Consider the following 26770-nt stretch of genomic DNA (forward strand, 5'->3'; position numbering starts at 1 on the left):
ACGAAGGCTGCTGCACAACTTGTATAATCTCAAAAAACTGTGTAGAGAAAGTTGCATCTGATGATAGAGGGAATCTTAAGCACAATGACATGATAAAATAGCAAAATTTGCCCACTAATATCTGGAGTGGATAATCAAACTTTGACAATGTTGCTCCAGTTTCTCCTCACTGGTGTGGTAATTTGAATTCATGCTGCTCAAACAGCAAGAACAAAAATAAGCTTCTGTATCTGTGTCTCCTTTGGTGTAGTTTCTGCGGTGAACCAACATCAGCTCCATCAACTCGGCAGCAAATAACCTCGTGAAAGGGATGGAAGCTGCACCTTTAAACCCAGTCAGTCTTTCTCTGTGGTTCTGCACCATTCAAAACAACCTTCCCTCTTTTCATGAAAGGGTCATATCCGCTGTCTCTGCCTCGCTCGTCCGTGGGCTGACGCATTCAAACCCATTTTTCTGCCCTCTTTCTCTTTTTATGTAACTCTGAATTAAACTCAGCACACACACTAACAACACATATCAAATGCAAGTTGAGGCAGCAGACTCAGTTGAAGTAACTGTGCCTGTGGCGTTCACTAAAGAATAATAAATTTGGGTGGTTATGACTCTTGGGTAGGGCTGGGCAATTAATCCAAAATGTACAGAAAGCGACATTTATAACCTCTAACCGACCCAATTTTGCTTGTGTCGGTTTATTCAGTTTCACTTTCCCCAATGTGTGCATTCACGAACTGTCGGGTGTCCGCTATGCTCCCTATCAGCCTGCTGCCCGTTCTCCCTCCTCACTCCCCCCACTGACCTGCACTCACAATAAAGACCTACACCAATCAGTAGTTATTAGGACACGTAGGCTACAGGAGTTGAAGTTTACTTTGTGTTTGTTTGATTCGCTCTAAAGTTTAGGAGACACGTATTTAAACAACACAAGACATAACGTGACGCACACAGCCAGGACGTCAGGGTTAAAATGACCAGAGCGATCCGGATTCATGACCCGACATCATCGATTAATAAATAAATAATTGTGATCGTCGAGTTTGTGTTGAAGCGCGACAGGGACGAGGAGACACACACGCAGGACTGCAGACAGGGGAGAAGTTCCTACCGTATATTGTGACGCAGCGCAGGGTTTTTAACTTCATCGTTGCAGGAGGAAGCGACGCCCAGTTCATCCAGGAAGATAAATATGAATCCAGCAGGTGTTTATAAAGATCAGTTCTACGCGTGAGTGATTAGAAAAGAGCAGTGGAGCAGAGTCGCTTGTTGAGTGATGCTCCCCATTGGGGGTGGGTGTTGTAAACTAATCGATCATTAATCCTAATTGAGGTAAAAGTTTGATTTAATCTTGATATTGATTTGAAGTCATATCGCCCAGCCCTACTCTTTGGTTTTAGAATAAGTGCAAAGAACTGCACCTTGGGTGTGTTGTGCGAGTTGCGTCGACGTCCCTCTTCCAGCTGCATCTCAGAGTACAGCTCCTCCTCCTCCTCTTCCATGATGTCAGACAGGTCAGAGCCCCGGCTGCTTTCGCTGTGATATTCTTCATTGTGACTATAGTTAGGCTTTTGGTAGGCACACACACATACATACACACACACACACACATCCGCACACACACAAACAAACAAACACACAGACACAGTCGTTTAAATTCACATACATACATAACATGCGTGCACACATCAAACATACATGGATGGGCAAACACACGCATGACTGCAGACATGGGCACAGGAGTGCGTGCATGCAACCACCCGGACATGCATGCACACACACACACACACACACACACACACACACACACACACATCACACACACACACATCCAAACATACACACACACACACTTAGGAGGTTTTCCATCGTAAAACACATATGAGGTGAAGCTGGAAAAAAGAGCAAAGGATTTGTCACTTATCGTGTTGATCTTACCGGCCTCCCCAGCTCAGAGCCCCTGAGGAACTCATCCACAGAGGGTCCTCTCCGACGGCCGCGCGCAAACCCTTCCTCGTCCTCCTCTTCCTCATCAGAGTGATGCTGGTAAAATGAATGACCCTGCTCTCCGTACCTGCCCGGCCTCCTGTCGCCCTGAAAATGATAAATCAGTGTATGAGTAACAGACAGTTACGGTGGTACATGGTTATTCTATTTTTGCAGTTTGCTCATGCTAACTTTATCTTGTTGCGCGTTTCTTTTTCTTCATTGCATGCATCATTAGGAATCAGGTATCTATACTATTGTGTGATTGGATTGAGTACGTCCATTGCAGACCTTGCCACTTTCTGCTGCTACCCTCTGTGCTGCTTCCCGGGCGATGGCCTTGGCCACGGTGTCTGGGATGAGCGTGCCTCGGGGCTGCGGAAGAATCCTCTGAGGGGAGGGGGAGCGTGGATTGCCAAGGGGTGGGGCCTCGAGGGTGTGGCCTTGCATGGGCACAGGAGGCTGGGATGAAGGCGAGCGTGTGGGCTCCCAACCAGGCTGGCCAGGTGGGATAGCTCCTCCGTGGTGGGCAGCATGCTCTTTGGCATCCAGGTCTCTGGCACTTACTGGTCTCTGAGGTACAGGGTGGGGTTGGTGGTGGGGCAGCAGAGGCAGTTGGTGCTGGGGCCTGGGACCTTGGTGGGGTGGGCGCGGCTGAAGATGTAGGGGCTGCGGCTGAGGATGTGGGAGTCGGAGCTGGGGTTGCGGAGGTCCACCTGGATGAGGAAGTCTGGGATGGGGTTGAGGGTGTGGGGCATGAGGTGGGAGTGGTTGTCCGTGTGCCTGGGGTGGAGCAGGAAGTTGGGGCGTGGGGTGAGGGAGGTGAGGGGACTGGAGGTGGGGTTGAACATGGTGGTGGGGAGGGGGGCCTGCGTGGGGGTGCATTGGCGGTGGCAGGGGGATCGGAGGTAGAGGCACAAGCAGGTTGTTTGGAATGACGGCGACGTGGGAGTCCTGGGATTCTCCCTGTACTGACAGCGTCTTGACGATGACTTCTCTGGCCTCCAGGCACTGAATCCTTGTCAGCTCCACAGTGACATAGTCTGCCATCGGGAACAACACCTCAGCTATCTGGATTCAAACAAAGCATAATTATTAATATACGTAGAAACATAATTTTTAACGACTAGACAAAAACAGTATAAAGACATCAGAAGTGAATCTCTGTCTATTAAACCTACAAACAATACAGAGCAGCCCAGAAGCAGCTGACTGTCCATAACAGAATTGATTCACGCTTTCAGGTATCGTGTGTTCATTCTCTTCAGCAGTCACCAGAGGGAGTGAGAGAACTTTCCAACACATTCACAGGTCCAACATTATGGAACTTGCACTGATATCGAATCACAAGTAGGTGGCACTGCTGTGTCCGCTGAGGGCAGGGATGACTTAATGCTACACTCAGCAACAGAGGCCGTTAGCGCCCCATCTGTGATGTATATTCACATTTCTACTGGATTACACATGATTAGACAATTAAAAGAGTGTTGTACATACTGCATATGTGTACTGTATATAAGATGTTGAAAAATGGGCCCCATATGCTGGTATATCCACAAATACCTCTGTTACTCTACATGATGCAGCACAAAGTCTCCAGTTTTCCCTCTAATCATGAGACAGGCCTTGAATCCACCATCGCTCATTATACCTTCCTTCAACAGCCTGAGCTACAATAAGGTAAAGTAACACTTGCTTACTCACCCTCTGTCCTTTGGTGCACACTGCGTATCCGATGACATTTGCCCCATTCGACGTGCCTGTGGGAGAGAGGATGGGAGGCTTCCAGCAGACCTGGAGGACCCCCGGAGCCTGCCCACAGAGCACCCGCACATCATGGGGAGGCTGGGGAGGGCCTGGGAGGTGAGAGAAGACGCGCAGGGAAAAACATTAATAATGTACGGTTTTAATATCACTAACACACAAACAAGAGCAGAGGGTGTGAAGCATTCCTCAAATGCACAAATGGGCACTGTCACAACCATGCAGAGAAATGCCCACATAACAGAGAGGGAGGATTCAGGAAACAACAAACTGGGTGTATTTATAATTTACCCTGCATGTTTATTTTCTACTTTGCACAGATTCACAGTCCATGCAGATAAAATAAAGTGACAGTGCTATTGGAAGTCATTCACAAGACACAGCGATGCGATTGTAAAATGCCATTCAAGTACATGATGACTTATTGTGGGTTTACTTGAACAAGACAATCGTCAATGTGTTATTATTTTACAAAATATTTCCCTTTGTCTCTACACCATAACTACAGACTACAGTTTATTATAGGATAAAAATAAAGGTAAAATGAAAAATGCAAGCTTCTCCACAGAGAAACACTGCTGCCTCGGCATGCAGGACACAATCCAGAGAGATTAACTAAAGCCCAATCTTTGTCTTCCACTCTCCTGGATCGCTGGATAAAACATGCACTGCTGCATTCAAGCAGAAGCAAATGCACACTGATACAAAATGGTCATTTCTGTGTGAGCAGTGGATGGGCACTGCTTTTTATAGAACTGGTTCTTGTAGGCTAGGCCACAGGCTGAGGAAATGACTCACCGGTATGATAACTAATCATATCTTGTGATGCAGGGGCTATTCTCTAATTAGTGATGGGATCTGTGCAGTAAGTTAACTTGGGTAAAACTGCATTTGAATTTGGTTTGGAAAAATAAAGTGTTTACATTTTATTACATATATACGAGTGAGAGCATTGTTTGTAAATGAAAAGTTTTTTCAATCTCAGAAACATAACAAAATGCAATTTTGCCCACATTCCCATATAACTAATTTTGAAAAATAGGTAATTATCTGATTAACTCTCTTCCAGAAGTATCATAGCACTGATTTAATCTCAGTAGAAACAGATCATTTAGTGCTAAGACGTATGGGAAACCCAGCCCAGCGTTGATGTTTCATTCTGACCTGTTCTGCAATATGGTGTTGGACCTAGACAAAATACAATACACAACAATGGCATGGTAAGGCAATGCGTTCTTATACTCTAAGATTGATATTAATAAGGCATCATGTTACATATTAGAGCTGACATTACATTAAACTGATGTAAACAGAGTAGTAGCAGTAACTAATCTTCATCTGTCCCACACACAGAGCACAACATTGTCTAAATGTAAAACGCAAGCAGAATCACAATCATGTGTGTACTGTGGATGTATAGAAATGAGCCTTGCTGACCTGCAGCCTGAGTGCAGAACTCCACACCAGCTTCTTTCCTCTCTCTCTGTTCCAGCGGCAGTTGCCATGGCACCTGGTGCGGCTGTGCCAACACCGTGACTTTGTACACCGTCAGGGGCTTCAGGTTGAGGAAGCGTAGTCTATACCTTCCTGGCTTTACCACCGCGTGCTCTGCACCATCCAAGAACACAGTGTGACCATAGTTACTGTTGCTAGGCAACCAGGAGAGCTCGGCAGTGTCACGCTGGATGTCATCCACCCGCAGACCACATGGCGCCACAACCACGTTGGCTCCCACCAGCAATGTGCACCGCAGCTCGTCTGACAAGCCCCGGTCGGTGGTGCACTGCACAGACACCCGATGGACGCAACCGTCCAGGTCGAGCTTCTCCAGCAAAGACTTGGTCCGGCCACCGTACTGTACACTGGCACGAAGTTCCCCGTCTACTAACACGTTGTAGCCAGAGATGTTCCCCCAGCCCAAAGGCACTAGTGGAGGCTCCCAGGCCACGATGACGCTCCGTGCCAGCTGCTTGATCAGAGTTATCTTTCGGGGATAAGGCACAACATCTTCAGCCAGGTCATCGGGGTCAAGTGGCCCCCCTGTCCCATTGCTACAGGGAACCAAGGCATTAGATGAGCCCAGGAGGCCATCTTGTGAGGCACCTCCATCTACTGCCATCAAGGCCAGGGGTCCAATATGGTCCAGTGGGCCCAGGTTTTCCCCTCCCTCCCCAGAGAGTTTTTCCTTGTCCTGGACGAACTCCACGAAGTTGGAGGGGACAAGTCCACGCTGGCCATCCAGCAGCTCCCCTGTGACATGGAAAATAAATTAAAAAACTTTAGTTTGTGCCTTAGTCTTCATGTTGATGAACAAATAGCCTAAATCCCTGAAAACAGCAACCTTTAACAAGCATTTATGGTATTAAAGTGCCTCTGTGGATCCTCCTACAAACATTAGCCTCACTAATGCGTCCTTACAAGACAAACACAAAGGGAGAGCAGCAACATGAATACAGAGTCGTCAGTGAGGTATTGTCCTTGCAAGGTGGGAATGAGTCAGAGAGTGAGAGATGCGAGTTATGTAAATATACAATATGTACTATTCCCTAAGATGTACCACTCGTTCTCTGATGCTTGTTTTATACTCTCTCCAGTAAACACAGAAGCGAGGAAATGTTTATAGAACTTGAACTCTGATTTTAAATATTTCCAGGAACACCCCTGAGCTTGTCGATGCTCTGGTCAATGCAGGAAAAACGGCTCTGCAGTTTTTCCCACAGGGAACAATTTTGTCTTTAAGAAAACCTCCTCATCATCTTGTCCTTCAATCCCTTTTCCCACAGAGGCCTGTGAGGCCTTATGATGTGTGTGTTGTTTGTGTGTGCGGATGATTAAGCTGAGCCCCGCTGGATTAGTCATCAAGCTAAAAGGGACTGAGGTCCCATCTTGACAACAGCTTGGTCTGAGGCCTATGTCTCCCTCCTACATGGTAAATACAAGGCTCCTCCACGATGCCATGCAATCTCACCGCCGACAGCTAATGACTCACTGCAGCTGAGTACTACTGCGTCTGTGGCGGGCCGCTGCAGGATTTCTAGCCAGGGGATTAGGATTGCCACTGATGGAGAAGCCTTCATAATTCTAAAGAGATTATACAAGAGAATCACTACAATCATCACTTGTGAAAAGTGTGCAGGAGTTTTTCTTAGCGACACTGGAGTTTACTTTTAAAGTAAATACAGTGGTGGGAAAACTACCATTTCTAAAAATGATAAACTTTATTTTCTTAAGGTTTCACAAAGGGCTTCACAAGAGCAATACAATGAAATAAAATTAATTAGAAATTAAAAAACTATTTACGATTAAGGTACGTAATAATAACATTTAGTACACTAATACAATGTTCAAAGATTTTCTGATCTACAAAAAAGATCTTGCAATTTAGGGTAAGGGTTATCTCAATGTTGGAGCTCACTGTCTCACATGTTGGAATTAAACTATTCATGAAAATCACAGCAAGAACCCAGACACACTAGAGGTCACAAGATGAAAATAGCCAGCAGTTATGTGATGGTCATATAGACAAGGAAAGATGACTAATGCTGCAGCTGTCAATCAACTTTATCAAGAGCAGCCTTTGTGTTTACAATGATGACTGCAGATAATCTCATTCTGGTGATGTTATATTCTAATGTCACATACATACAGTACAATGTCAACAAGATAGTCACAGGAAATTTAAATGTCACGGACAGTTTGTAATACATGTCACTACAGGTGCACATTAGCTACACTTTTAATATAATGTAAAGCTAACGTGGTCTTTTTAAAAGGATTTAGACGCCACAGTGAATATTGTAAATAGATCTAATTCTCTGGGGGACGGACTGAACCGACATACTTTTTGAGATATGTCTCATTGTGAGATAATTAAAACATGATGATGCATACGCTTGTTGTGACTGTCAAGATTACTCAGACACTGACTCAGGGAAAATAACAGAACTTGAAAAGCAGCAAAAGATGCCTCCTGCTGTTTTGTTATCTTTCATCTGAATACTGATTATTTTTTTTACATTTGTCATTTAAGTACCTGCTTAAGAATAACTTCCTTTAGTGCAGATTTCATTCTCCATGTTATCTCCTCCTCCTCCTCTAAGATGACTTGTGTTTGCCTGTTTTGTTTCTCACCTTGGTAGAAGCCGTCATCATCCATGTTTCCATACACGTACAGATACTTTCCAGCCACAAGGGGGAGCTCTGCTTCGGGATGCTCGTTTGGTCCATCGTAAGGGTTATAACTGAAAGGAAGAATATTCATGTTTGACTCTTAGTTTTCATAACAGCAGCTTTTCTTATTTGTAAAAATCTAAAATTAATAAATAAGCCGTTAATAAAAACATTATGTGCAATAAAATCCAGAGACTCGTGAGGTTGGTCTTATTCACCTGTAGCGGGCAGTGCAAAGGCGGACCTGGCCTGTGTAGCGAGGCTTGGACCTGGGTGATGGGGTGGCCTCATCCTCCATCTATAGATTGATAACAGAATCAAAGCTATTGCTAGCTCAACTATTATCAATTATTAATATAAATTTAGTAATGTGGTGTCAGTCAGAACCACCTCTGATGGGGTCAGCTGTCGAGGGCTGCGGGGTCGGTCCGTCGTCACGGTGCTAAATTTGACAGCCCGCAGTTCTGGTCGTTCTTTGTCTCCAGTCTCAGTTGTGCAGGTTAAGAACTGGGAGATCAGTTGTGGTGTGTGTGTCGCGTTCTCATCGCCTGGATGACATTGATTTCCATAGCAAATAAAGAGAAACTGTCATTCCTTCTGCACCCATTTGCTGCTCATTGCACAGCTATTGATCTCCTGTTGAAATGAGTGTACAGCAAACACTCTTCATGGCAAAGCCTCTTCCATCCCCATCAACACATCTGCAATGCATTTGTCCTTAAATACCACTGACGTCCTCATGGGGAAACGCGCACAAAACAGGAAAAGGAAATAGAATATAGAAAACTGCAGTGTAAGAGGGCAAATGGCTGAATTCCTTGAGGAAATTGAGTCAACAACATGGATCCACTGCATCTCTGGGTTCTTGTGGTTTGCGAGCGAGTAATATTATGCATTAGCACAAAAGCATCAGCGAGTTTTGAGTGAAGGGAAAGATAAAACAGGATTTCCAGCACTTCAAAGACCTGTAGTCTGCGGCAGACTGTATAAATCTACATCGCTGATATGGCCGTATCTGCTGCCTCTGCAGGTTACACCGTGTGTCGTGAGAATACTAATGTGTTAAACCACATTCATGTCATACATCAGGCCTGTGATCAATTAGGGTAGATATTGATCATGAATAAGCATTAATGGTGTCCACCTCTGGTCAGGAGTAAGCTGATCCAACGGCTACGTCGGGGGATTAGACTCATTTCATTCTGATCATAAAGCCTTTTGATCACATATAACTCAGTTGATGCTTTTATCCAGTTTGTCTACAGTGCATATATTTTGTAGGATGAGTGGACCCCACTAGCTACCATTAGTACCATGTTGTACTGGTAATATTTTCTTATGATTAAACAGAGAGCAAAGATACCACCGAGTGTAGATAAAAGTCATTAGTAGACCATAATAATCACGACCGTTGATGAATATAATTAAAACGATGTAAAAACAACAATTAACTTGCTAGAACATCAAAGTGGATCACATATAAAGACAGTGCAGGACTCCAGGGCGCCAAATATCAGCTGGGATTGGTTGCGGCTACACCCCCTCAAAAGATAAGTGGTATAGACAATGTATGGATGGGACAACTGACCCACCTGTCTCTCGTTGGCCTTCAAATCCAAAAATGACCCGTGGAAGTTTCCTGTTTGGAGAGACGAGGAACTGGGATGTGGATGTGGGATTAATCTTCAGGATGTCCACGGTATCTGATTGCAAACTGAAATTCAGCAGCTCTTTGGACAGCTGGTGGAAGTGTTCACTCTGTGACCTGCATTTCTGCTCCAGGTCACGAACCTTGACCTTTGACGGACGATGACGAGAGCAAAAAGGGGCCGGTAATGGCCAAGAGGAGGGAGTGGGGAAAAAACGAGAGTTAAATGTAAGAATACGTACTCCATCAATCAATGAAAATATATTTGTATAGCCCATAATCACAAATCACAATTTGTCCCATAGGGCTTTAACAAGGTGCAACATCCTCTGCCCTTAACCCTCAACAAGAGTCAGGAAGAACTACTGAAAGGAACCGTTTTAAAAAGGGGAAAAGAAAACGTAGAAACCTCAGAGAGATCCACATGTGAGGGATTCTTCCCCCAGGAAGAACATAAGTGCAATAGATGCTGCGTGTACTTTGACACTCAAAGCGTACTTCATCAAATGTAAACCCTCTGAAGAATAGGCAGCATTTTATCTGTTAATGCTGATCGAACACAGACCCAATTAGAAAAAGCTCCCTAAAGAGACATTTCCAAGCTTATGGTAGCATATTGTAGTGAAACTGCTGCAGCTAATGAACGTGTGGCATCATCTGCTGCAGCTGCTGATATATAACACAGATAACAAAGCCTGAGCAACACGTCAAGAGGATTATTAAATCTACAATATAGAAATTAAAGACATCATATCACTGATGCATCAGAGGAAGATGTATGTGTGTGTAGCCGGTACTGGGGATAGAGAAATGTAAGATGTATTCAGTGTGTATAGGGACTCTCACTTTGCACAAAATAGTCACTAAAGACTTCACACAGGAAACGAGGGGGAGATGAAACTAACCAGGGAATAAAATAAATACCTGAAACATTCTGTCCTTATTGTTCTGTTTAGATAAAAAAGAAAAGAATAACGTAAAGAAATACGAAAAATTAAAAGAGGACATATTCAAAATAAAACCAAACCACAATAAATTATATCATTATTGATGTAGAGAAGGAAAAAGTAATGCAAAACAACAAAATATTAATATGATAAATATAACAATGAAAAAAACAATATTTGTTTCTTACAATTTCATATTATATCAATATTTGTTTTACTTGCTCCCAAAACACCAAATGACGAAAGAATGGGGTTTTACAGAAAACAGAACATGGAGGTTTGTTTGACCGTTCACAGAGTGGAGCCGTTTTAAATCCTAGTGAGTGTTTACCCATTACCCAGAAACTGGCCTGTGGTATAGATACTATAAATTTAGTCAATTGTTTAGTTCCACGACAAATAACTCATTTATAGTGCAGTTTCCATTTCACCGACCAAACGCAGGCTGCTTCCTCTTTAAAATCGTATATTCCAGTGCTTAAGTTGGATAATAACCTGACCTCACTTTGAACCACACTCAAAAGAGTCTGCACACTATTGTCATGACAAAGGGATTTAGAGTGAAATGAGAAAATAATTTGAAGTAGATGAACCAGCGACAAGCATCTTAAAGACGGTGATGAAACACAGCAGCTCAGTGACTTTGATCGCAGGGAAATTTATAAATTCATTCAAGGTCGGCCTGGATGCAGGATTAATTGGATGTTTGAGTCTGATAAAGTTAAACAACAGAGGAATCCTAGAGGAAAACTATTTTAAATATGCTGAAATAAAATTAAAAGTTCAGTTATATAATTTAATTTAATTTGCCTTCAAACATAAAATTAGATCCTCAAGCCATTGGTGTTGACAAGTTAATTTTTTCCAAGTTGTAGCTGGGCCCTACAAAAAATGTGCATTAAATGACAAGAAGTGGTGCAGAGTATTAAATTACTTACATGGCATTACAGGATATTATAAGCCAGGAATTATGCCCCACAACCTGTTTTAGGGCAAGAGGCGGACATCTGAACAATGACTATGTTTAACTCGTTTACTTTAAACCTTATTATTTTTAATTATAATAAGAAATCAGGCCTCCAGGGCCTTATTTTTTCCCATCCCAAGTGGACAAAGACCCGCCCCATACCTCTGGTTGGTTAACCCCTGGCTTTTTCCCTTATCCTAACCAATCATAATGCTTCTTGCCTAAACCAAACCCAATTAGCCTAATACTTTGCCCATCTCAAACATAGTTTTATTGCAAATGTTAGGGCAGCACAAATCATACTGTTATTATTATTAGTAGCCAAATTATTATTGTTTCTTCTGCAAGTGTTTATCATTTTCCTCATATAGCTAAACACGCACATGTGCAGGTAATATTAGGCCATGTATGTCTCCTTGTTAACATCCTGAATTTAACATCAGGCTAACACTGTTTTCTTTCATCCAAACTTTATTTATAAAGCGTGACACTGATCTGTGTTTGTTGATGTGACTGTACCTCTAACAGGTGAACTGCGTCCTCATGCTGTTGGTCAGCTTGCACCCGAGCCTGCAGGGAACACACAGTGACAGGTGACACTGTGATCACGGTGCCCGAGGTAGAACAGGCCGCACACAGCTGACACACTGTCAACACAGGACTCTGGTGGAGGATCACTGGTTGATCAGAGCAGCGGATCCCACTCCTGACGGCACAGCGCTGATTAACACTCGCAAATTAAGTTTAGGGTACGTTAGTGTCAGAGTAGGATCTCGAGAAGGCTCTTCATGGGCGCTTTCATATTATGCTTTCAGATTATTTGTCTTAATTTTAACAAAAATCAATGCAAAGACAGAACAATAAGCAGGTTTAGGCAGACAACTGGCAATTCTCACACATTTCTGAGGAAATAGTCACAATTAAGATTTTTAATGACCATTTCAAAGTCTGAGTGATCTACTCCAGTAAGTATTGTAAGGATATTTACATCAGCCATTAGAATAATTTGAATTTGTATGGGCTTTTTGGAAAACTTTTGTGTTGTTATAGTTTTAAAGCAATTAACAGTAAATAAATAAAGACAAATAACAAATTTAACAATGAAAAACATAGGTTTAAATATGTCTCAGTGGTTCATCCTCAAGATGATCGAGTTTACATAAGATGTGAGGAAATAATAGTAAAAAATTTCAAACTCCTAATCTTAAAAATCCAGCAAGCGCTCAGTGAATTGAACAATCTATCTGGGCCAGACTTGTTATAAAGGCAAATAAATTAACATCCCCAGTATTTGAACTGCTTCAAAAAAGTATCAAAAGCACTTGAAACTTAAAATATCACCAGGGAGAGTTGGACTTCATTTGACTACTTTCTAAGCAAACATATATCCCAGTTTAAAAAAAAAGGTACCACAGAGAATACAACACCGAGAAGAAAGTAATGTCTGCTCGCGGAAAAAATGCTCCCAACAACTAGAAAGGCTGCATTTTTATCAAAGAGCAGCTGAAGCTGCACTTCTGACAAACTCTGCAGATTTCTGGACAGGTTTCTGAGGTCTTCATATTTCCTGATACAGTAGCAGTGATTCAGTGACAGTGATTCAGCACAAACTGGCTCCTGACACATCAGTAACTGAACGAGGAGCTATAGCAGCCACTGCTCTTATCAGAAAAGTAATGACCCTGGAGCGTTATGTCAAACTTATGAATAATTAAGCTCTGAATAACCACTTCTCTATCTTTGCATTTATTCATAAAAGCCATACCGTTTGCAGGTGATTGATCTCCTTCTGCTTGGTGTGAAGGGCCACCAAGGCTCGCTCATGCTCTATCTGCAGCTGCTGCTTCAGCTCGACAGCCTCGTGCATATGCTGAGGAGAAACACAAAGAGGGAGGCAGAGGAACAAAATGTGGTTATGATGAAGGATGTTGATTCTTGACAGTTTCCCGTAAGAATTACCCAAACACAGTCTTTCTCCATTGAGGCTGACTGATACAATACAGCCAGACCTTGAGAGTCTCAACAATTATCAGAATATTGCTGTTGCTATCGCAGGCACTGAGAGGAGGATGTGTTCTGCAGACACTGAACTCTGTCTACTTGAATATCCACTAGCTGCAGGTAATTCTACTCTCTGATCTGATAAAAAAAAATGCATAGTTTGTGGAATTAGGATTGTCACAATACGGCGAAAGCAATCATGTGGTTGCATCAGCTTTCCATCCATCCATTATCCATACCACTTATCCCATGAGGGTCGCAGTGAGAGCTAAAGCGGATCCCAAGAGGCGGGATACACCCTGGACAGTTTGAGCAAACATACAGAGACAATCAACTGTTCACACTCACGTTCGCACCTATAAACAATTTTGACCTAACCCCAATCTGCATGTGGGAGGAAGCTGGAGAAAACTCACGCAGGCCCGGGGAGAACATGCAAACTCCGTGCAAAAATACCCCTGTCCAAACTGGGATAGCAGCATATTTCCTGAAATGCTGAACAATAACTTAAAACAGTTATCTCAATTTATCAGGTTTTGACTTCACTGTTAAAGTATCAAGATTTTTAGACAACGTTTCTCCCTCACATCCAACTTACTGTATACTCCAAACTGACTCAGACAAAGCCGTCACTCGCTGATCCCAAATCTACCCTCTCTGAAATTATCCGAGTCATGACTATACAGTATCTTTCCACTAAGTCACGACCAGCTGCCACATCTTGCAGAAACAGAGTTAAGGCACAAGATGTTTCTGCAGGCTTAAGAAGAAAGGACAGCTTAGAAAGCTCTGACATTCATCATTTTCTCTCTGTATTCCCTCTCCCTTTAAAAAAAAAAAAAAAAGAAAAAGAAAAGCCTCTTTACCTCCCGGAGTGGCTTCGAGGTGTCCTGAGCAGGCAGCCACTGCTTTGCATAATCGGAGAGAAGCTCTAAGCTGCGGAGGACTGGACTGGCTGAGAGGCTGTCACTGGAGCTTTGGTGAAACTATTTTTTTTAACCCTTGGAACTTCAGGGGGCGCTTGATGAAGTCACCTACATTTTCAGGAAACACCCGGTGAGGTCATGTTAGAACAGAAACTGACCAGATCAGCTCCACGAGAGCAGCTGGGTTTCTGAGGGAGAGTCCGCCAAGGCCCCACAGTCGCCTTAAATTCAATCTCAATTCAAATCTCATAGATATAGGTTTATCAAATAAACTTATCTAATCAAGATCTACGAATTATTCCCTGAGGAAACTGTGAATATGTTGAAAAAAGTCCTCTCTACCGAGTCATCCGGATCCGATCCGAACCAAAATTGAAAAGGTTCTTGCTTGACCCGTATCCTTTCACCAAGTTTTGAGGAAATCTCTTCCTTTTTTTCTGTAATCTTGCTTACAAACAAACGGACAGGGGTGAAAACATGAGCTCGTTGGTGGAGGCACAAATCGTGGGTATTTCTGAGTGCAATTCTCAAAGCTGGCTGAGAAGGTGACCTGTTGATGGCAGGAAATCCAGATGTGTCTATGAATGACAGTGATCTCAGCGAAAAAATACGAAAAACAAGCTATCTGTCGTCATCTCGGATCTACACTGCTGTGCTACAGTCCCAAACCCATTTGGAAGATAAGACTGAGGTCAGATAGACTAGTTTCCAGCTCTTCATAAACAATAACAGCAATGACAACCATGACAAAGCAATTTAAAAACATACAATTCTACATTGTTTGCACAGCTTTAGGAGGATTGTACTCCTTGCCTTAAAATACGTTTCCTAAAACTGTAAAACGGACGTGTCGAAAGTAGAGTAAGCATGACTCACAGAATCGCCTCAGTTAGAAGAATAAGACCCAGTAAAAAAAAAAGTATATTTTCATTAACAAAACCTTGTTAAATAGATTGTATTTTTCAGTGAAAATTGCCCCAGGCCACTTTATTTAGCAGCTGCTAATCCTCGTGTTTGTCTTGTGTCTTGACCTCCTGCTATGATAGAAAGGTCTTAATTCCCTAACGTTTGCCTTTTGATACCAGATGATATAACTTTAAAACCAAAGTTAGTCTTGGATGAGGAACCAATAGTAAATAAATCAAATCTGTCTCCGTTTTTTCATGTTGTGCTTCTTCCATCTCTCCTTTCTCTGCCCACGTTGCCCTGTGTAATTTTTTCTAAATAGTCTCTTTGTCTTCATAATCAATACACAATGAGGACAAGACAAACCTCTCTTTGCTGTATTAAGGAGCAGGTCAGTTTTTCTCAGATGGGAACATTTCTCTCTCAAATATCCTGACAAACAGACAATCAATAGGAGATGCAGGGAGGCGAGGACTTGTAATGAGAGTGGCTCTCGCGGCACGGTGAGACTGTGTCTGATTACTATTGGCAGACAAGAACACGATGAAAAAACAGCCTCTCCGTGAAACAGATGACACTTCACCTCATGAGTTGCTTCACTTTCCCTCTAAAGTTTTCTTAGTAACCAAAAACAGAGAGAGAGAGGAAAATTTCGAAAAGGCAGAGCGAAAATCTGGTCTTAAAAATGTGGTGAATGGAGCGAGTGAAACAGAAGCAGTGACGTGAACGAGGAACAAATGAACAGAAACATGGGAGTTTTGATGAAATGTAGTGAGATACAGCCAATAGTATGTCAGAGATATTGTGGACAAATACTCAAAGCTATTTGGTGATATTTCTCTCTCACCCTACAAATTGCTATCTGACATTATTAAGTTTGGAGCTGGACAAAGTCTCTTTTGCTTCAAAGTCTTTGACAGAAAACTAAAACTATCACAACACTTGAGTAAAGACGATTCAAGAGAAAGACCTCAAGTTGTCATTTAGTGAAAAATCAGGTTCGGGAGTTGACAAAAGTTACCAAAGGAGAGTATGACTGTCCACAACATGTAATTTTGCTTGGAAAAGCTGTATGATGCTAGAATTAAATCATGAATGCACAGAAGAAAAAGGGAAAGGAGATGTTGAGAGAGAGAGAGGGGGGAGCATGGGCTGAAAAATAGTCAAATGGAAAGTTGTCTGACCTTTAGAACCTGTTCCAGGTTCTCCACTTTGCCTTGGAGTTGGCTCCTCTGCTGCTGGGCCACGTCTCTCTCCTGGCTCACTACAGCAAAGGTCTGTCTCAGCTGGACATAGTCCGATCGCACCTGCATGGACACAAAGAGTCCAGGTGCAACAGGGGGAGGGACGATAAAGACAAAAAGAGCAAGAGGGCATTAAGAGGACTGTTAACAACATGGATATAAAAGACTGGCAAACAAAGAAGTACAACCAAGTGAAGGAAGAAAACTTATATATTTCCTCTTGTATACATAACCTAAGAGGTTATGTATACAAGATTGTAAATATTACTATAGCAGCCAAAAACTATTCCATGTAAAGATATCGTAGGTAGGTGAGCAGAGAATGAAGTCACACTCTCTGTATGTGTCATGATCCGAGCTTCTCTGTTGTGGTACGGGTCCCGGGGGGCATGTGCAATGTGCATGTGAAACTCTCAGTCCTGCCCACAATCGTGAAGTGGGATGTCTCCGGCTGCAGGGATGTAAACATGACACCCGGAGGAACACGGTCATTTTCACATCTTTTCCGCACTGTGCACACAGACACTGTAAACACACCTGTCCACCGCAGTGCTGTTAAACCAGAGACGCCGCTGCTACACCTTATGTTTGTACAGACACAGCATGACATGGTTTGGCTTTGCTGAACTAGCTGCTAGCGGCCATGCTGGTTCACTGAGAGTGTGTTGTGCTTGTGGAGGAAAGAATAAGCACGGCCCCGAATAAGTTTTAAAACCGCAGAATGACTGATGGAAGCTTCTCACACAGACGTGCGATGAGACAGCAGCTCACTGTGTTGTTTTTTCTTGGCTCTCCTTTCCTATAATAACTTTATTCACTTGTGCTTCTGGTTGTGTAATTAGGTGCCACTTTCACTGGGCTTTGCAACACCTATAGAACACCTTGAGAGGCCCAGAGGTGTGGTATGTGACAAAGCTTTTGTTTTGGTCCAGTATGCTAGTGATAGTGCAACATCTAGTGGCAACGACAATGGTGTAGTCAACCTCTAAAGAGTTTGAACGCATTGTTCTGTTGTTTTATCTTAGAAAAACAAAAAGGCATGCAGTTTTTATGAGATTTGTTCTCGCAGCAGACCTACTTTTCACATTTATGAATAGAGGATGCCTTTTTTCTTCTGCTGGAGGGTTGATTGGGAGTTCACACTCTGAAGAGAAATTAATCAGCACATTCCCATTTAGCCTTGATGAGACGGAGCTGCTGACTTGAGGATTCTGCATCTCGTTTCTTCATCAGTCACAGGCCTCGAGCTAAGCCGGTTCCTCTAAAGGTGGCCTCATAGGACTGAGCAGAACCATCCCTCAGCCATCACCTCATTAATTAACAAAACAGATGAGCGCACAATAGATAAGCTTAAAGTGCACAAACGTAGACGGCTGCAAAGGAAATGAGTTCATTCATATTGAGGAATGTACGATTGGAGCTGGAGCCAGAAGCTCTAGTAAAATCTGAACTATATCACTTATTTTCTTCAAGCAGACAATAATAACAGCAATACATTTTATTTATTTAGTGCTTTTCTAGATAATCAAAGATGCTGTACATAATAAATTAAATGAGAAAATCCTGGCAGGCAAAGAAAATTACAATAAAACCATGTGTTAGTATTTAATGTCTCCCTTAAAGATAAATATTATTGACTTAACAGTTGTATTTCATCAATAAAAGGGTGTCTCTAATATTTCTTTCAAAATAAACAAGCCCTGCGATGAAAAGTATTTTTAAAGGTTCAAAATGTTCATTAAAAAAAACTACACTTATATCAGTAAATTCCCTTAAACTCAAACAAAGATCCCCAAAGCAAGTGCAATTTATTTTCAGTGATTACTTTCTGTAATTATAGCTCCACTTTGTATCTTCCTCTTTCAGTCTCGGTTTATATCTTCCTCTTTATCTCTTTCATTCCCTCATATGCTTTATATCTGGAAGGACTGTAAACACTTTTGTCCCACTTACATTCCACCCCTGTCCCCCCTCGTCTTTTTGTGTGGCACGGTAGAGACAGAGCTCCGAGCTGAGTCCCTGGACATGTGTCAAACCTGCCCCCTCTGTGAAAGTCACTATTAGTGCCAGAGTAGCTAATCGTCTACCATCACAGACGGGCGATTACTGTCTCTCTGTCTGAGTCAGTGTGCATGTTTATGTATGAATGTTTAGACTTGGGAGACTCAGACTGACTGGGCCAGCACAGACACAGTAATAGGAAAGGGAACAATGAGGGGTTTCTTTCAGACACTCCTTTAATATCACACTAAACTAGAAGGGTGTTCTGAGATCACCTCCACCAAGGCTATATTAAAGCAGTGTTGCCCAATAAATATCTAGAATGTGGTGCCCCGTTATATTTTAAGTAGTCCCATGAGTTTCATAATTTGGTGTTTTGGTCGGTTGCTGCATTGTATAGCCATGTGCAGCGCTATTTGCCAAATGCTTACTTGTGCTATTGTACATAATGTTGTTACCATCCACGCAGACAGTCAAACAGACAGACAGTTGTCCGTGAAGCCTTAAGTTGCAAGCAAGTTAGTTCTCCCTCTCACACACAAGAACTTCTCCTTCACTCTTTAGTCTGTGTACCTGTCATTCGGAATCTGTTGTGTGCGAGAGCGTCGTTAATGCACAAGCACATCTGCTACCGTCATAGATTGATTAAATTCAGTGGGAAGCTCTGCAGCTCTATGTGTGTCCTTGCAATAAACAATTATACATGTGTTAAGGATATGTGAGCGTTTTACCTGGTCATACTTAGATGCCTGCAGGTGGTGGTTGATCAGCTCAAGGTTCAAACGATTTTTCTCCTGCAAGGCAGCATGGAGCTTTGCTTTCTGCAGGGAAACGAGGGAGAAACAAAACTTTAGCTTGTTGTTACGTTACGATAAATTTACTTTATTTTTCCCCTGCATGTCTTTTATGCCTGACTGCATCATGTATGCGTGTCACACAGTGCAACTCCATCTTTAACTATCATATAAGCAACAGATGAAAGACTCAGGTTAGTGCCGATCACTCCGTCTGCATGCATGTATACTGGTGGCTAAGCTTTTCTGGAGGACTAAATACACAGACGTATTCTGTCACCCTCCATTAGGTATGTGGCATTAGGAATGAAGGGGGAGAGGCTACAAAAAGAGGGGAGCATAGAAAGAAAGTAATGAGGAGATAGCAGGATAGATTGGAGAGGAGAACAGGAAGTGGTTTGAGGGAGAAGTAGAAACAAAAAGAAACAAACTGAGGAAGAAAATGAGTACATAAATCCCACAAGCTGAAGATGAGATTAAGTTGCATAGCAAGAAAAAGGATTTTAAAAGGTGTGTTCAGCTCCCGTCTGCACTCTCTACTGCCCAGATTCACATTCAGAAGTTGTCATGCCGCTGGTGCTGCAGGTACTCAAGCATTACATAATTACGCCAGACTCAAACTAGGGCAATGTTCTCCTCCTATCACAGCTCCGAGCATTCAGGAGTGGTTTTACAGTGACTGGTCATATCCTTGCTCATAATAGCACTTTATGCTGGTGCACTGAACTCATAATGTTGATTGTCATTTTCAGCATCCTGGCCAGAATACGGGGGATAAGTAATTTATAAGAGCCTTTTCTCCATTTGTCTTTAAACAATGAGAAATGCGATTATTGGTTTTATTTTCATGAAAAGACTAGGAGGATAAGATGGTTGCTGGGCTTCTGTTCAAATAAGTAGATTGACCGTCTCCAGAAAATAATTTAATTCAATTACCCTCTGAATATGTAAAGATTTTAAAGACGAAAACGTGAAAATATAGAATTCTGTGTTGGATTTAACAGTAATAAACCAGGCGTTCATGCACTCATCTCTTAAAGCTTTGCACGACAGTTTCAGTACAAGAAAATATGGTGCAGCTCAGAGCTTTATGATCAAAATTTATCAGCTCAGACTGAAGTAAACCCCGTAAGAGGAGGAGGAGAGAGGAAAAACAGAAAGTGAAGGGCCAGCGAGGTCCATCTATCTCTTTATGTGTGGCCAGAGAGACAGCTCAGACTGTCAGAGGAAGACACAATCAAACGAGACACAGATAGAGAACCGACAAGGACAGGAAGACACAAAGACTGGTGAGTGAGTTCACTGGCTGCTCTTATTGTGTAACGCTGTCGCCACATCACTTCCCTGCACACCACAGAGCAGTCGGTGCACAGAGCCACACCTAACTAGAGGAGCAGCCAGAAATTAGCTTGTTCTTCTTGCTTTTGACAGTTAATTATGAAGACAAGCCACATCATGGGGTGTCAGCTGCACTCGTTCTCTGCGCTGACACCCCAGGACATGGCCGTGTAGTTGCCACCAAGAGGAAGCAGGGTTGGGGGTTGGCTGGAAGTGAAGCAAAGATTGCTGAAAAGAGGCGAGGGTTGTGATGCAATTTTCAGGGAGCGAGAGAAAAGGTTAAGAGTTTGTTTGAGGTTTGAAGAGGGCGATAACAAAAGAAAACAAAGAATCACAAAAAAGGGGGGGAAAACGTGACCTTTTGTGGCTTTTTCTTTTTATGGGCCTCAGGAATGATGTCTGTTTTTTCCACGTCCTCCCACTTGCAGTGAGTCACACATTCACAGCTCTGCTTAACACTCCGTAACATCGTGTAAACATAATGCTACACTGCAAAGCCAAGGGATACACACACACGCATTCATGTGCCAATTTAAACCTTCAATATGCACAAATAAGCAAAAAACAAAACGTCTTTCTTCCTTCCTTTTCTGTTTTGTCTTCCGTCTCAATCCATCTCTGTCTCCCACACACACTTCCCTCCCATTAACCACCATGATTTCCATTCTCTCCACAAACCCACTAATTTAGCTGCTGGCCTTAAATCTGCTCTGCTCACTGTGGCCAGCATCTCATTGAGGAAGACCCACAATGTGCGGTGCATCGACAAAGACTTCAGTTCAGTTCAGTTCCTCTGGTTATAATAGTGTCTGCATCAGATATAATTGTTACTTCAGCCAGGGAGGTTAGGTTTTCTTCTGCAATTGTTTGTGTGTTAGTTGGCAGCATTACGCAAAGCTACTTCAATGACATTTTGTGGAGGGGTGGGACATGAACCAAAGAGTGTACCCATTAAATGTTATTCCAGATCTGGATCAGGGGGAAGATCCAGGATTTTTTCTGTTTTACTTTTCTTTAACATCGAGGCATTTTTCCACATTTTCGTTGATTTCCAGAAGGATAATTGATGGATCTAGTTGAAAAGAATCAGGGGGCAGATATAAAATAAAAATCTGGATTTAGTGAATTTAAATGTAGTTTCATTAGGGGACTGTTGGGCCTTGGTGGTGGTGTACACTCTATGGTGTTCTAGTTTTGTTTTGTTGTAATTGCAAATATCCTCACAATAGTAGCAATTTACTATAAGGTTCAGAAAATTTGTAACTGATAATTGGTCATCATCACACCACGTTTTGAGTTTGATCCAACATCAAACTGTGAGCACGGCTCTTGATACAGTCACTTGACAGACCCCAGTTGCAGCATAAATAGCACATTTATGACGTAAGATGATTAGATTTAGGCAGTGCCTCTGCTTATTGTTATGCTTCTCTGCATCAGCACATCTGCAAAAAGCTGCAGCATCCTGTTGTTCTGTGCTTTGCTCTGATCCAAATAGACAAAGAAATTACTTCGCTTTAGTGAAGAAGATACAAGTATACAGAAATATTTATTGTGACCCGGGTATTTCCCTTACTGGTTTCTGGTCATCTGATGAGGACGTGATCCAAAATTTAGAGTCAATATGAATGCAAAGAATCTTAACTCATCACAGAGTATACACAGCTTTGTTTAATCAAATAGGAATTTACTTCTGCACTCACAGCTGTTTTTGGCAGTAAACTTGGAACAGAGTGGATTTTACAGCGATGAAGGCTTTAAATTTATTTCTGGAAATGTTTATGCTTTCAAATTGTGGATATGCTGCTTTAAATAAATCAGCCGTTAATGGGAATTAATTGTAACATTTGAAAGCTGCTGCTTGTAATCTGAGAAAATTATACGGACAGGATCTTGGATTTGCTTAATTTAGAAATAATTGTTTTGGATCATACTGGTGATGCTTAACTATGGATAAATAACTATGAATAAGCTGCAGCCGTTATAATGGAAAACAGAAGAAGAATGGACTCATGGGCCCAGAGATTTCTACAGTGGCTACTGCTGACTGGGATTGTTGTGGGTGGAGGATTGTGACTGTTCGACCTAAACTTTCAGGAGGACTGTCATTAATCAGATGTCACGGTGGAAACATTTTGTTCCACTTTCTGCAACTGTGGGAAGCAGGACACTGATAACATGTGACGTCTTCATGTGCATAAACATAGCAACCTGAAGTGAAAGTTAAACTAGAGTTCACAGCCAGTGTTTGTGAGAAGAGATTTTACCTGACACACATTTTCATTATACAAGAATCACATTCTCACCCACGTATAAAACTTAAGCTCTCTATTCTCCAAGTTATTTCAAGTGCAGCTCAGATTATCTGTTTAAAACTTATCCTCAAACAAAAGACCTCTTGAAAAGTCACATTACAAACACATTACTCCTTCCACTACTTTGCACTAAACTTTGTGCTTAGCGGTTTAATAGGGCGACTACAGTTAATGGGTGTCTGTGTGCGTGCGAGTGTGCCTAAAGACTGTGTGTTAAAGATTGCTTTGCACTCATGTGGTTAGAGAATGGATAAATGAGTCAGAGTCGTGACTGACGTCCCACCACTAATAGCTGCTGAAACATCAGCTGTCTGTTCAGCACCACCTAATGTCGGTACAAGTCAGGACCATGGACAGCTCCTCCACTGAGCAGATCAGGATTGACGCTGTAAAAACTGGACTAAGAACCAGACTCTGTCTTCATCATTACACTTAAAAAACAGCACTTGTGTCTATTTTTTTTTAACATATGAGGTATATTTATAGACATTCAGTCATGTGGGGAGCATAAATCCATCCATTATCTATACCGCTTAGACTTTGATGGTTGTGGAGGGAGCTGGAGCCAATCGTGGTCGCCAGCAAATCACAGGGACAACATACAGAGACAAACAACCATCCACACACAAATTCATGGTCGATTTAGAGTCTCCAATTAACCTAATCTCCAGTCGGCACGTCTTTTTCCTTGTACCCAGAGAAAACCCATGTAAACACATGGGTAGGGAGTGTTGCTTTCCCCAAATATAATATTAGCCGACTCCATGAACATTCTCAAAAGGATTGCAGCTGTAGTACCGCAGGGCTGCAGTATCACACATCACAAAAGTATATTCTCACAGCCTAAAGCTCATTTCAAGACTATATCGACATAAAAAAGAAGCCAATGACTGAATAGACGGGGCGGTATCAATCTTTTAAACAAAGACAAACTGTTTGGACCTGGTTAAGTACAAAATATTGCAAATGGACTAAAACAAATCACCAGTTTGAATATTTTGTCCGATTGCAAACCAATTAACAATATACTGCGGTGCATTCCCATTTTCAAGGTTGTTATGAAACTTAAAGGCGACTGTACACTGCTACTTAAAGGATTGGTTATGACGATGTGGGGGTGCATTAGGAAGATTTATCGTGTAGCATTAGCAAGGTCTTCACTGCAGCATAAAAGATGATGTATAACACAGAGACACAGAGTTTGTCCTCTGAAGGGCTCGGTAGGTGTTTGCCTGTTCACAGCAGAACGTGCGACTTCAGACCCACATGATCGGCCAAACATCGGCTTTCTTGGCAGATGATCGCGATTCTCAAGAGCATTTTGAGATCACTTTTTTGTAATGCTGTTAAAACTGTGCATTAGCTCTGGTTTACAACATGGGCATGACTCCTGAACAGCTGTTTTATAAAAGCTGCACAACACAGCGACTCACTTTGCCCTTTAAGTCGCATATTGTTCATGTGGAGCATTTAGAAAATCTAACCTTCAGATTCGACTTGCAACCTTTCTCATCCTTTCTTTGTGCTCTTTGTGCAAAGCAGTTCGTGGCAAATGTTACCATAATGTCATCAATAGATTATTCATCAGCATGCGGTTAAGAGATTCCTCTTAAAGTGTTTCAGCGCATTATCTGCTGACATTCCTGTCGCCTGTGCCACCCATGTGTCTCAACAGGTACCTCATTCATAAAACATAAATGAGTTGCCAATCTATTTTTGATGGTAGCGTGTGCACAGTTGTTTATGTGTGTGTGTGTGTGTGTGTGTGTGTATGTATGTATGTATGTATGTGTGTATGTGTATATATATATATATATATATACACACATACACATATATATAGAATGACACACGTCACAGACATAAGACCTACAAGGCCATCAGTAAGTGTAAACTGTGGGCGCAGATGGCAGTGCCTAATGCAGATATAGTGAAGCGTGAGTTGTAGTTCAGTGTGTGTGCGTGTGTGTATGTGCAATATTGATGCCTTGCATAACTGGCATCTCGAGGCATACATTCGCTGTAAGCTCTTGCATATCCAGTGTTGCAGACCTCTCGCCTGAATCCTAAAGATTTGAAATCCCTTAGAAATATTAATGTGGCAAAAAATTACCTCACATGACAAACACACTCAGATTAAAACCAGAAGTTCTCACAGTGTATAATACCCTAATTATTTGAGGGATCCCCTTGTTAGTAGTGGATATGTAAACAGAGCTTTGAAAAAAAATTTAAAGTCTGAATATAAAATACATGACTCATTTCTGCAGGTTTAATAATATGGATCAACTGGAGCTTGAACGGAAACCCTGCCTACACAAACATTTAATATTAACATCGTCTCAAACACAAAAGACTCAGCGTCAGGTCAATGTGGCAGAGAAAATTTAATGCACATCCAAAATCTTTGGGGAAGGGATCAGTGTACAGAGGAGTCTTTTGTGCTGAAAAGCAAATACTCAAGATTTTATCTGAGATACATGCATATATAAAACCCTTACGGGATATGTAGTGTAGATTTAAGCTCACCTCTTCTTTTTATTGAAAATCAAGCAGCTAATGTTTTGTTTAAACCCCCCGGTTGTTGTGTGTTGTAGTGTGTGTTGTAGTGTGTGTGTGTGTGTTGTAGTGTGTTGTAGTGTGTGTGTGTGTGTGTGTGTGTGTGTGTGTGTGTGTGTTCCTCTGCCTGCTACTCAGTACAGGAGACACTTCAGTCCAGACTTTTATGGAGGGAGAAGACGGGGGAGCGGCAGGGAGAGGCCGGCGCTACAGTCAGGAGAGATTAACTTCTCCACGTAACACACATTCTCATTCACCTCACTCTTCGACCTCCTCTGTCACTTCCCCTGTTACTCATCCTGAGCTCTGCACAGTTTCTATAATGTTTGTGCTTGCCTGGATGTAGTCCGCATACAGTACATACACTTTATACAGTGTTTGCATTTGACTCCACACTGCTGCTCAGGGGCTACAGCTACAGCAACCCTCATTTCAAGCAGAATTACAGTGATACACATTACATCTTTGAGTTTTGTTATGACGACAGTATGTCATGTTAGTCTCTTGAACTATGTAGTGGGTATTATTCATAATTTTCTGCCATTTGACAAAAATAAGTTTACCACACAGGGGTCTCTCAATCAAAACAATAACAAAAGAGCTAGTTTCATGCCGGGAGTTGTTGCCGCCACTGCCGATGAAACTGTACCTGACGTGACTGAGGCGCAAATCATGTTAATGGATGAGGTCATGTATTAAAGCTCAGTTCATGTTATGCAGCAAACAACAATGAATAATTGTGATCATTACGAGTGAGCAATACAAACAGTGGAAGGAAAAAACAGCCGACTGGTTAACAATGTGTTTTTTCATTGTATAATACATTGTTTGCCATGGAAGTTATGGCAGAGACAGACAAAGTCACAAGTATATGACGCAATTGAAAGCAGACAAAAATGAAATGTCCAGTTACCTTGAATAAAAATTGTTGGAAACATTTAGGATAATGTAGGTACACAAGTCAACAAAATGTATAACAAGGGTCTTGTCATTTTTAGACATTTTGATGAAGAATTGTTCAATATTATGTCTTTGAGTAATTATTCAGAAAATCTAATGAACAGATTGAGCCTTGAGGTTTGTGCAGTAACCGCAGTCTTGGCTGCATGTCATACTGTGAGAGATTGTCTTGATCACTGTCGGTGTGAGACTGTGTGATGTCAGTTTTGAGGCTCGTCAGATGGTGCAATGAACGATAAACAAGCTTTGGCCA

At 42.1% G+C, this 26770-nt stretch overlaps 1 protein-coding gene across 14 annotated transcripts in view; it reads right to left on the minus strand.

The window, feature by feature from the left end:
* The window catches only part of rimbp2a (RIMS binding protein 2a), a 44214-nt gene that overhangs the window by 9353 nt on the left and 8091 nt on the right, over nucleotides 1–26770 (minus strand). For 5 of the 14 annotated variants that reach the window (XM_035141652.2, XM_047344573.1, XM_047344572.1 and 2 more), the window contains exons 2-16: nucleotides 19283–19372; nucleotides 16491–16613; nucleotides 13239–13343; nucleotides 11993–12043; nucleotides 10484–10507; nucleotides 9504–9708; nucleotides 8302–8459; nucleotides 8130–8209; nucleotides 7873–7982; nucleotides 5179–5991; nucleotides 4906–4929; nucleotides 3682–3833; nucleotides 2269–3048; nucleotides 1930–2085; nucleotides 1413–1559 (exon numbers count right to left, since the gene is read on the minus strand). In XM_035141652.2, the coding sequence (XP_034997543.1) occupies nucleotides 1413–1559; nucleotides 1930–2085; nucleotides 2269–3048; nucleotides 3682–3833; nucleotides 4906–4929; nucleotides 5179–5991; nucleotides 7873–7982; nucleotides 8130–8209; nucleotides 8302–8459; nucleotides 9504–9708; nucleotides 10484–10507; nucleotides 11993–12043; nucleotides 13239–13340 (2802 nt within the window). In that variant the 5' untranslated portion in view covers nucleotides 13341–13343; nucleotides 16491–16613; nucleotides 19283–19372. The remainder of the gene's footprint in view (nucleotides 1–1412; nucleotides 1560–1929; nucleotides 2086–2268; nucleotides 3049–3681; nucleotides 3834–4905; nucleotides 4930–5178; nucleotides 5992–7872; nucleotides 7983–8129; nucleotides 8210–8301; nucleotides 8460–9503; nucleotides 9709–10483; nucleotides 10508–11992; nucleotides 12044–13238; nucleotides 13344–16490; nucleotides 16614–19282; nucleotides 19373–26770) is intronic. The other 9 variants (XM_047344574.1, XM_047344577.1, XM_047344570.1 and 6 more) reach the window with 7 other exon arrangements.

Source organism: Hippoglossus stenolepis, chromosome 18 (genome assembly GCF_022539355.2).
Source record: "Hippoglossus stenolepis isolate QCI-W04-F060 chromosome 18, HSTE1.2, whole genome shotgun sequence".
Classification (NCBI taxonomy): Eukaryota; Metazoa; Chordata; class Actinopteri; order Pleuronectiformes; family Pleuronectidae; genus Hippoglossus; species Hippoglossus stenolepis.